This window comes from Thunnus maccoyii, chromosome 4 (genome assembly GCF_910596095.1).
Source record: "Thunnus maccoyii chromosome 4, fThuMac1.1, whole genome shotgun sequence".
NCBI lineage: Eukaryota > Metazoa > Chordata > Actinopteri > Scombriformes > Scombridae > Thunnus > Thunnus maccoyii.
This window is the reverse complement of record NC_056536.1, coordinates 29,745,078-29,757,891: the sequence shown is the minus strand read 5'-3', so window position 1 is coordinate 29,757,891 and position 12,814 is coordinate 29,745,078. Positions and strand designations below refer to the sequence as shown.

At 38.3% G+C, this 12,814-nt stretch overlaps 1 protein-coding gene across 1 annotated transcript in view; it reads left to right on the top strand.

Moving 5' to 3' along the window:
- Positions 1-9,612, top strand: part of xkr7 (XK, Kell blood group complex subunit-related family, member 7) — a 30,142-nt gene extending 20,530 nt beyond the window's left edge. The window contains exons 4-5 of the mRNA XM_042409164.1: positions 2,345-2,564; positions 4,213-9,612. Coding sequence (XP_042265098.1) covers positions 2,345-2,564; positions 4,213-5,026 — 1,034 coding nt within the window. The 3' untranslated portion in view covers positions 5,027-9,612. The remainder of the gene's footprint in view (positions 1-2,344; positions 2,565-4,212) is intronic.
- Positions 9,613-12,814: the final 3,202 nt, after the last annotated feature.

Here is a 12,814-nt window from a genome sequence, read left to right as displayed (position 1 = left end):
TGCATTATGGATAAGAATCTAAGCATCTAAATGCCTAAAACTTTTGCACAGTGCTGTAGATTCCACAAAAGTGTAAAACCTAGTTACTAGGTTTCATAGACATTGATGGGTAATTTCTTTGAGAAGGAAAACTTTATAATAATAATACTTTATAAGGTCCGGACGGGGTGCAAAGGTAGAAAAAGAAGAGAATAAGGGATTCAGCTCATATCAATTGTCAAAACTAGAGCTTAACCTTTTAACATCCACCGGGTCGCCGGTGACCCGCTTAAGCCAGTTGTAAGTGGTAGCATCACACAGTAATGAGTAAAAGCAATTGGTACAATTTTGCCAATTGGAGATGATTGGAGAGGTTCGGGGACACCAGTGACACCACAAACTAAAAACTCCCTAGCTCCCATAAGGTTCGGCCTAGAGGTTTGGAATATTATGCAGGTTGACAAGATGTAGAAGGTTTAGGGTGTTATGCATAGTTCTGGCATAAAGCATGTCCTAATTATTGTTATTCAAATATGACTCATTATAGACGAGGACCTAAAACACTTTTTTGAGCCTCATTTGAACTGATGTAGTTTTGTTTGTGTTTTAGCCACATGCTAAACAAACACATTTCCAGAAACTAGAAGATGTCATTTGTCAAATGAAGCCTAATACATGCATCATGGCCTTACAGTTCTTCTGTTATAAGCTTTTCCATTTAGGTATGCCAAATAGGCGAAAATTCTATAAAAAGGATGGATGTTAAGGGGTTAAAACTACTTTGTACAAAACAAAAGTTTTTTTTCAAAAAAGTCCTTTTCAAATTCAAAAGTTTCAGTTTGAGCATTGATATATGAGTAAAGTTATTAAAATGCCATCCAATAAAAGGGAGTTTCAAGAAAGGATTTTATGAAATAAGTTGATCTTTGAGAAAGTTTACTGATAAAATAAAGCTGGTCTGCACTGCAGTATCGAGCTGCAGTGGGACTGCTGATTGGGCAGATCCAGACTGAAACAAGATGTCACGTTAACCCTTAAGAATGCAAAGAGACACTTTTGTTATTTGACTTTATCAATCTTGAATTAATTTAATTAATTTTACTTTTGGTTGTGTAAATATCTAAATCAAATATGTCTCCACATGAGAACAATATTCTAGTTCTCCCTTCTTTCATAAAAAAAAATATCAAAATTACATTAAAATGCAAAGCCAGTTCAGCTCTTTCTCTGCTCAAATTTTAATGCCCTCTCAGTAAGATTCATGGCTAATTTGAGACAAGACTGCATGATTAACACACATGAATGTTTAATGTGTTAAACTGCGCTCTGGGCGGCTTGCTGCGGGCTTCACTGTTACGTGTGTGGGCTAATGATCGTTTGACTTAAATAACTGGTTCAGGTCCATTTGAATCTGAAGGAAAACATACATTATTTAGTGTGTTTGTAGGTAATGGTCTACTTTGATTTACTTTGCTGCTTATCAACATTTCTCACTAGTTAGCCTTTGTAAAGGTGATATATGAACTATATTAATAGTCCATTCGTTTACCTTGAGACATTTTGCCATCTGCTGGTTGCTCAGAAGGACCGCGAATCATAAGTCACTCTCCAATAGTTTGATTTATATGGTTCAGCTCGTCAAACACTTTGGTCCACAGCACAATATCTTGACAAATATTTGGTATTGGTCATTACATTTAATTTAGACATTTAAATTTGATACATGAGGAGGAACCCAAAAATTCTGAGAAGCCACCAATAGCATAGTTATCAGATTTGCTCCTAGGCTTACAGCTTGGTGAAACTTAAACTGAGATTGAAAGGTAGAAGATTCGTCACTGTTGAATCACAGGCGCATGCACTTGGAGAGTGTATTGCATCTGAAGGATTTGAGGGGGATTTGAAACTTTACTACTGAAAGATTTCTAATGATAGTTTTTTTTTTTTTTTTGAACAATTCCTGGAATTTTCCCCTCATATTTATGAGACCATTACTGAACGTGTCTCTGTCAGCTGCTCTGGGCCATTGGGTAAAACCAAAAGGCAACAAAACTGAATTTAGCAGTCTTTGTTTTTGCAATACAAAATATCAGCCATGGTGTTACTGACTCCACATTTGGGATGTTCACAGTTATCACAGTTAATTAGACAAATACTCTATTTTGGTTTTTGAAATTTTATTATCAGGGTTTTATTTTTCATGTTCTTGCATAGGTTATCTCTTACTATCTCTCTTTTTCTTTATTTTTTTGCCAGTAATCTGCCTCTTTTATTTACTCCCTTTCCCACCTTCATTGCCCAAATATCTATCTATTTGTTACCCTTCTGTCCCCTCTTATTTTTCTCTCTTCATGTGTTTCTCCAGGTCTCTCAGCCTCGGCCTCCCTGGTCTCTCTGGCCTGGATGATCGCCTCCTACCAGAAGGTTCTGCGAGACTCCCGCGACGACAAGCTGCCCATGTCCTACAAGGCCGTGATCGCCCAGATGCTGTGGCACTTCTTCACCATCGGGGCGAGGACCGTGGCTTTCGCCCTCTTCGCCTCCGTCTTCCAGCTCTACTTTGGCATATTCATCGTCAGCCACTGGTGCGATATATGTAACCTGATGCAAAAAAGTCAATTCTCAAAATAAGACACCTAACATTTGACGCTTAGAAAATGATTAATTATGACATATTGTTTACTAATAGTTATTAGTAGAAAACTCTGAGTCCTAGAACAGAAGGTAAATTATTCAAGCAGAGCCTTTAGAAAGTGATACAACAATGTATTTTCTGCACAATGTTTTATAAATAGCTTTCTTAAAGGCAGAATGAGGAGGATTTGTTGGTTGTTGTTTGTAAACACAACATTAAAAGTTGGCCCATCCTCACCGGCTCGACATTGGAAGCATTATGCTGCAGTGCATCGCTATGTCGCTACATTTTTATGGAGTCCTGCCCTCACAACGTGCGCGCTGTTATTAGCTGGTGGCTACACACCCACTGCCTAAAGGTTGACGCCCAGAAATGTCCTGAACACAGCAAAATAATAAGAAAATACAGGCAGAAGACAGAGCGTCTGTAGATGCATACACCACCACACACACTTGGGTCATGGGTGATGCAAAATCTAAAAGCTACTTCCTCTGGAGAGAGTGAATCAGCAAATATCAGGTCAATCTCCTCATTAGATTTTGATATTTCTTAAGTACCAGTGAAGATTGTGGCCTGATGGTGGCACTAGAGGAAAGTCCTTAGGAATCATCCTCTTGGGATTATGAATATCATTCGCTCTGGACCAAACCACTTGACAGATAACACCATTTATATGCAAAAATACCTTACCAGGACTTATGAGGCCTCTTTGATTATTTGAAAAGTATATTCAAGAATACACATGATGTTCAGTCGGGTTAAAAGAGTACTCCACTGATTTAGCATTGCACTCTATTAATATTGTCTGTCCCGAGATGGACAGTTTTGTTTTTCTTTTTAAACTATTCAAATCTATGCAGCAGAACCTGAGATGTTCGCTTTTTTATTGCATGAATTCTTCTGCCCTGTCAAAACATGGTGCCTACATTTCCCACAATGCAAATGCTGACAGTTCGGTCAGAGATTTGGGTATGTTATGCTATTAGCGGCTAATGTAGCCTGGAGCTACTAGCCTCAAGCAGAGATGAGGAGCAGGGTATATTGTATATGGTCTGTTAACCTCAATTCTTTCTAACCCCAAACCCCCATTTTTTTCATTTTCAAACTTGTGGTCTTCAGTCCCAACCAATACTGACTCAAGTGACATCATTTGAGACAGTTTCTCAGATTTCACACAGCTCCCTCTGGAGCATCATACAACTTTTTTCACATACACAGTAGTATTCCCCAATGCCTCGAAACACACTTTGATGTGGAAAATTGGTGTCCACCTCCAATTCCTCCTGTCACTGCCCCAACTTTGCACTGACAACTATAGCTCTCTTTTGTTTCTTTGATAAGGTGGTGTCATTGTCCAATGTTGTTTTTTGTAGTAGGAGAATGTGTAGCTGTAGTAATGATATGAATTACAGTAGTAATTGTGTAGAAATTTTAAAAATGCATGTTGATATTATTGGAAAATGGGTGTTCCCAATTAGAAAACAGAAATGCCTAGCCATTATTGTCAAGTCTTTTTAAAGTTGTACATCTAAGTCATCAGATTATTCTTACTAGCCGTCATCACAATGTTCACAGCTGTATTATTTATTGTCTTTCAGGTGTATCATGACCTTCTGGATCATCCAAGGTGAGACTGACTTCTGTATGTCCAAGTGGGAGGAGATTATCTACAACATGGTGGTGGGCATTATCTACATCTTCTGCTGGTTCAATGTCAAGGAGGGCCCCAGCCGTTTCCGCATGACCGTCTACTACTCTGTGACACTGGCTGAGAATGTGGCACTGACAGCCGCCTGGTACACCTACCGCGGCCAGCTCACCTCTGACTCCTATGCCCTGGTGGTGGTGTGCTTGGTGGCCTGCAGTTTTGCCCTGGGAACCTTCTTCATGTTGGTGTACTACTGCTGGCTGCACCCGGATGGGCCTGTTCTGGGCTCACAGTGGGGAGGATGTGTGGATGAGGGTGTGGTGGGTGCAGGAGGCGTGGTGGGAGTGATTGATGCTTGCCTCACCCCATCCCAAGGGTCCCAAACGGACATGGTCATTACTAGCCCTCCCAGGACTCTCCCCAGGACTAAAGACACGGGGGAGCCCGTCCCTGGGGAGCGAGACAGGGACAGGGAGAGGGACAGGGACAGCTGCCTGCCTGTCTTCCAGGTACGTCCCTCCCCTTCCTCCTCTCCAGCACTCCTTCACAGGACCTCCTCCTCATGCCGTGCACAGGAGGGCCCTGTGATCAGGATCGACCTCCCCAGAAAGCGATATCCAGCCTGGGATGCCCACTTTATCGATCGGCGCCTGCGCAAGACCATCCTTGTTCTGGAGTCCTCTTCAGTCATCAGCCCCAGGATACAGTACAGGAGTAGCATGATGGGCAGCAAAGAGGTATTAGAATATGAAACAACTGTCTAAGGCAACAGAGGCTCTTAAACTTTGAAATGCAGTCTGGGACCAAGGCACAGCCTGAGATCAGTTCTCATCCCTGGACTCCTTATGCCAGGAGAAGCATGGAAAGGAGACATGAAGTGTCAGGCAACTCTTTTAAAGGAAAGAGTTTATCAAAACTTGATTGTAAAATGTGAAGCGCAATCTGGGACCATGGCTCTCCCCTTAGGACACAGTTCAGGAGTTAGTAGCATGACTGAGCCGTGGGAAGTTAATGGAGTAACACTGAACCGGGATAATCTTCATCTTTTCTAAATGCTTGGAGGTGAGAAATTTAATCTCCCATCCTGGGACCAAGGAGTGTTAGATTTAGTTTCCTCCTGCATGGCCAGTACAAGAAGTAAAAGGATTTCAGAGTAATGAAATTGTGGAGATTGAGATAATTGAGAAAGAGTCTGCTGCATGAACTTGAGCCTCGGACCCTGGAGACCCAACAGACACTTAACAGGGAACGTTTAGAGACTGCTTGCTAAAGTTTGCGCAGGATATGTGATCATTTTGGTTCTGGAGCAAAATCAGACACTGACAGAAAATGGGGACATACTACCCAATTAATATCACTGTGGTGATTTGCAGATCAAAAGCAAAAGACATTTAGATGTTTAGGTCAAAACTGGGCCAAATTATGTTGAAAGGTGATGTCTTTTTTTTTTAAATCTAGTTTTTTTGTGGGGTTTTTTTTTTTTTTAAATCTAGGTTATGTATAGCTGTTGTTTCAGCAGCACTTAAATTTGTATATTTCACTGTGAAGCAAGACATAACTACAGGATGAAATGTATTCACTAAAACGTGAATAAAACAATGCCCATTTATGACATAGACGTGTCACTTTTTAAACCAAATTTAGCCCAGTTTTAACCAAGATGATTAGACTTCTTTTAATCCTCCAAATCACCAATTCACTGCTAACTGGGTATGCTTCATATTGTAAGAAATGCAATGAGTTTGAAGAAGACAAATATAGTAAGAAGCCTTTTTTTTTCTTGTTTAAGCAAGAATTGATAGAAGTAAACATTTTTCAGGTTTGTCCCATCATGCTTCCAAAAGGTTGCATGTCCCTCACAACCTTCAGTAACCATCCTCTAAGCATTCTGTCAGTGGTGTCTGAAGACAAATATAGTCTCATACATTGGGCTCCAATCTCATGAGGACAGAAGGACCCTCCTAATGTAGGCTCACAACAGATGGTATATGAAATGTAGGCCTGAGCTACAAGTGATAACAGTCATCCATCCATATGTGATACAAAAGCAGCCATCGCACAAGTCTCACTGTTTACATCACAGCTGAAAGGACCTGTTTGGAAAAATCAGTTAGGACTGGACGTAAGGATGTAAAGTGGACGACTTTTGCAATGGCTACCACCATATGGCATGCAGTAACTCACCACAAACAGGCCTGTGATGTACAGTTGAATAAATACAGATGTCAGATATAAGCTATTATAATAAGCTGTAGTTAGGTAATGAATGAATTTTGGGTGAAGAAGATTCATTAACTCGTAAGAGTCTAAATGTCGTCCAGAGTCGTCCACTTTTCTTGGAATACATAACATGTAGGAGTATGAAGGGTATCATGAGCAACCTCATTACGCTATGAAAACAATTTCCAGTGTTTGTTTTTTGGGGAGAACAGTAGCTGAAGAGAAGTGTCTTTTAATCAACAGGCTGCAAAGAATTATAGAAGGGTTTGTTCAAATGTGAAAACCCTTCAACACATCGGGTAAGCAGTTAATGCAAGTAACAAAAGATATGCTCAAAGCAAATTGATAACAAAAAGAACTGCAAAGTAATGATGTTTTTTGTAGGCTAGCTATTTAGAAATAGATGCTGTCTCATGTTACAAATAGAATGTGGACAAGGGTTGAACTTTTTTAAAGGCAGTGTTGTTTACAAAATGAAACCATGTACAGGCCTTTGATTCAAAATAGATTTTGGTAGATTTAGGTTTGGGTTGGTAAATGACATCATCACAGACTGGTGGGAAAAGATGAAATTGTAAGACTTGATGAGAAATCCTTGTGCTGAAGCAAGGAGCTACAACTAAAACAAATTCAGTGGAACTGAGCAGTAACCAATTTCAGAGGTTGAAGTTTAAAACTCACGAGTGTGAGTGACTGTTACTTTTAATTAGAAGCAGCTGGATGCTGAGAAAGTCAAGCATGGTCAGCAACAGTACCTGAAGGAAGAACAGTTAAAAAAAACACTTGCATCAAAGCTAACTTATGTCCTCTCTCATATTACACAACAGATTTCTCTTTGACAGGCTCTCTTTGAAGTTCTTTTCAAAGACATTTTTCTTTAGGGTTAGACTGTGCATTTATGGTGATCTGATTTGTTACAAAGTCAGAGTTCTTAAAGTCCATCCCAGAGGGTGGCAGAGGGTGTTAGCATTTTTATCAATGCTACTAGTCAAATACACTTAAAAGCCTTTATCTAAAAATATTACTTTTACTATGTGATCCTAATGCATCTCAAAAAACATGGTCATCAAAACACTTTGAAGATGCATTTAAGATACTGTATGGTGACAAAGGCTCCCAGTTCATGTAGTTTACCTGGTTTGGTAAAATTAAAGCTGTAACAGAAAGATTTTATGTTACAACCCAACAAGTATTTAGAACACACCAATGTTCAGAAGGTCACCAAGTCAGGGTTGACTGACACAAGCACAAAAAACTAAATTATGGCACAGTAGAGCCCATATTGAACTGCTATGAACTTGTGTCAAAGATATTTAGATTCTAGTTTTTACAAAACAGGACAAGCGGCAGTTCTGAATGACTAAAGATGACATCTCAACTTTAATTTTCAAACTTGGTGCAGCCTGTTGTATTAACATCTACATTTTACATTTTACATTTATATGTGTAAAAACTGAGAATGTCTACTTAACAACAAGTGTTTCATCCAGAGCTGTTGAACATGTATGAAGCAGTTCACCATCTCCACCCTCATGGACAATAAGAAAATATTTACTGTAGATTGGAGCGGTGTACTGTTTATTTTTGGGGATAGTAAAGTCTTGTTGCAGTATCCAGTGCTGCTTTAATAGTCACCTTTATGCTGATGTTGCATGTGTATATGTTGAGGTGTGAAGGGACTCCCAGGGGTACTATTCCCAAGCTTGTGTACTTAAGACCAATGGTTAGAGCAAGTCACTAAGACTGGCTTATATACTTGCTTTTGAACAATGGGTTTACATAGATAAGTGGCTGTAATGCAAGCAGCATTGTCGCCTCCGTACTTTGTGTCTACCAAGAGGATTAAAAAGTATATCCATAAAGGGGCAGATCAGGGTCAAATTAAACCAGTTTGACAACAGAATAAAAACATTCAACATTCAAGGGTGTTGCCCAATGTTGAGATCAAGATAGAAAAAGTGGCAGAAATGTCATATAAATGTGAATAATTGCGGACAAGTTCTCTTAGTTTTATTGTTCGAAACTTTCCACCATTGTTGTCGTTTCTGTTCTCTGCTGCTGACCTTACTTCACTGCCCGTACTGTTCATGTGTCTAATTGCATCTTGTGGATGGGTTACGTTCATTTTTTTGACAACGTGAACAATCAAAGCTCTGAAGGATCACAGGATCGGACTCATATGTGTTGTTAAAAGCAAGCACATAAGCGCTCTGAACCTAACAAATTGTGGTTGTATTCCTTAATGATGACACCCAAGGGAAAATTTTCCACATAAACTCACTTTGGACGTATGTGTGTCTCCTCTACAGAGAAGCTGTCATTTTAGCTCTGGTGGGTCGTGATGGGAAAATCTAAAATCAGGAATGCCAATTGAACATCAATATTGGTAATAATTTGGTAATAATACAGTTTTATTATCCCAACAGTGTTGTGTCTTACCTGAATTTGTGGATGTTGGTACAGTCACGGCAATGTTTATGGTGCTGAAAACAACAACTCTATATCAACCATGATCATGTCATGTTAAACATGATAGGCTAATGTACAGATGATGCATACTTCAACCACCCAATCATGGGCTGAGGGCGAGGCTTCGCTTTCTCTGATTGGGTAATGAACCAATCCTTTGTTGTCGAGGTAAAATAACAGTTGTGGTGCGCTGATTATATATCAACTTGAACAAAAACATGTTAAAAAGTGAACAGTGAGTTAAAAAAAAAACAAAAAAACTCAAATCATCTTTTATTAATTGATGCAAGTATTTATGTTTATTTATTTTTGTATTTGTTTTATATCTATTTATCTATTGTTTACTCACTCGGTGGCCATGTCTTTGGTATGACTCTTATATTAAGATGTAAAAACTGAAAATAGATTTTTTTTTTACTCATTCTATATATCTGTATATACCAGAGTGGCGCTATACTAGGAAGTGTGTGTATGAGTGTGTGTGCTTTGGTTTGTATGTATTGTATGTATAGTATGTATGTATGTAAGGATGTGCTGTAAGTTTTTTTGATAATGCTGCTTAAACATCCTCTGAGTGAACGAGCAGAAAAATAAACCAGTGGTGAAAATATCTATGATGATGTTAAAAAAGAACTCAACAAGCTGTGCTGATAGCTGTAGATGGGAACAATACTGTAGTAAACATGGCTGAACAGCCGTCAAAATAAACTCCCTGGGTGTGTCTGTGTCTTCTTTTATGGCAACAGATGTAGAAAGTCGTTTATTTACTCATATAGTATACTTTGGTACAATTTTTATGGTAATTGTACTTGAATATGTCCAACGTGAAGCTTTATTTCACTACATTTGAGAGTATTGTATTTTTTATGTCAAAGCTTTAATCACTAGTTACTTCACTGATTCTATTTTTGCATAGTTATGCGCTAAACTCAAAATATATCATCCAATGCTATATATTAAATTACTTTAAAGTAGGTTATGTAATAGTACAGTCATAGACTGTAAAAAATATGGACGTAGTCACAGTGACATCACCCATTGGTTTGCGAACTGCCATTTTGAAGCCTCGAGTGTAGCGATTTGACCATTACCATCTTGGATTTGGCCGTTGCCATGTTTGATTTTTGGAGCCAGAAGTGTCCATATTTAAACGAGAGGGTGGAGCTGAGCATAGCGCTAGCTGCTAGCGTGGTTAGCACAGTGCATTTACAATCTATGGGTAACAGTGATAATACTAATGCTAATGCTAATTTTTGCTAGTGAAAAACAGGCCTAAAACCGTTAAAACAAAATGTACTCACCGGAAAAACTAATCATCCGACTCATTGATGGGTCTTTTATTACAACCAAATGCTGAATAGCCGTGGTAACGACTCGTCAATCACAACAAAGCCACGCCCTAAAGCAATTAAATGGGACCATAATTTACAAAATGAAAATCATGCTGAATTGAAGAAGACTTGAAACTAGCGATTGAGACCATAAACTCATTAGGAAACAGTTTACTGAGGTAGTAAATCAAGAGAGAAGTAGGGTCATTTTCTCATAGACTTCTATACAATCGGACTTCTTTTTGCAGACAGTGGAGTCGCCCCCTGCTGGCCATTAGAGGGAATGCAGGTTTTTAGCACTTCCGCAATGGCTTCATTTTTCAGCCCTGGAGGTTGCCACTTGAGTACAGTACAGTACTACCATAGTGGTAGTGTGATAGCACTACCTTGACTTGCTATGACATTAAAATGCTGCAGACAGGTTGATGTAGCAATAATTGATAGCATTCTAAAAGGTATCATTCTTCATAACAAGTGCTTTTACATGTAATATGTGCTAATACTTACATACTTTTACTTAAGAATCCCTGCCAGACATGTTTAAAGATATATAAAAATACTCGGCTTTGAATAATAATTTGTGTCTAATATAGTTTTTCCACAAAAAGGTTCAATTACCTTGTTAAAAACCTCAAAATGACATCACCTCTTTCTCCCTCTTTGAAAAAGCCAGAGTCTATAAATATACAAATATCGCTCATTTCAAAAGTTTAACTGTTGGACACAAGTTGTCTCCTACTTCTCTAAAAGTCCATTCTCAGTGTAGGAGGCTTAAGGTTTCCATATTCCACTTGTGTAAGTTGTATACTGGATCATGATTGGCCCAAAGCTAGTTGTGAGGTCACAAATCATGCTTGTAGATACATGTGTTAAACTCCGGTTTAAGATGAGCTCAGAGAAACTTTCCACTTTCAGCAAATAAGCAGTCTGCTAGTGTCAAACTGCACAGTGAAGCTCAAACATCTGCAAGAAGGGACAATAAGCAAAAAACATTTCTGTGTCCCCCATCCAACTTATCAACATTTTGCAAAAATATAGCTATTTTGTGACCAGTTTTTAAGATGGCTCCTAACTTTTGTTATTGTCATGAGGCAACATCAATTAGGTTTAGGACATTTAATTAACCCTTTCATACTGTTCATATCCTGGCATTTTTGACCCAGCTCAAATATCCCTTTATAATTAGCCTATACTAAATTTTGAACCATATATATTTACCAATATATTTTGCATCCATAGATCTCTTATCTCTTATCAGTCATTAATAAATGGTTGATTTATCCTTTATTAATGTTTCAGAGAGCAGAGAGAGTTTTCTTTATTGACACTATTCGTTTATAGAAAAAATATGTTCATGTATCACTATATTATGATCTCATGTTTACTACAACAGGAGAACAAAAAAGCCATAATTATTTTATATTAATTTTATTGAAAGTGAAGGATGCAACAACATTCTTAAATGGTAGGTTTCATTATAACCATTAAAACCATCATTCTACACTGCCCACAGACCATATGCCCTCCTTTTCTGTCAATTGTACACAATCAACTCTGCATTGAGTGTATAAATCATGAAACATAACAACAAACTGGTTTGTAAATTTCAAACAAACATGAGCAGTTCTTGTTCCCTGTTAAGCTCTGTCCCCACTGCCCCAGTGACAAAAATACACAGACATGCCAATCGATAGTTTCACCGTTTGAAGATTCCACCATCCTTAACCTTGATTTGAACCCCTCTAGTGACTTTAAAATCCCTTTGAATAAATGTGGATCAAATTTGACCCAGAACACCCTCCATGTACAAATATTCATTCCAGCTGCACAAATATAAGTTATTTTGAAATATTTCCATTTTGTATATTCTGGGCCAGTTTAGGAAAAGTCATAAAATTTTAGTCTCAAAGAATGTCATTTAGGGTGTCTTAACTGCTTTCATGTGTCAAAATGGGTCAAATTTGACCCGAACAGTATTTACGGGTTAATCTTCTCACAAATAATATTTCCTTTTTAATTAATAATTATTTTACAGATTATTATATTTAAATTGTGGAGCTTGGTTGCTTTGACTGATAAGTGTCTCATCCTGTTGTACTTAGGTATGGTGCTACAGTAGTTTGAGGGAAGAATTTTCCCACATGATAAACCAAGTTCTTCTGTCATTATGTTATTTAAAATGATTTTAAATACTACAGTATCCACTAACCTCTGCAGCTCTGTGTTACAATCGGGAACAAAACACTGCACAACGAATTTATCCAAAATTGATTTTATTCAATATACTGAATTTATCTAACGGTCAATAATGTTCTACTTTACCCCCCTATTAGGTCCACGATAACATGATTTGAAGCTCCCTGATTGGCCGTTTCTTACTGACTGTGGTTATTCTCTATATTTGGATCATACTGAAGGTTTTCCAGGTGTGAAACCAGAATGAGGTGGAGCTGAAACCAAAGCTGGAGCTCCACCAAACTCTCTCTCCTGAATCTTCCCGCCCTATTTCTCTTGTTTCCTCTGAGCTCTCCT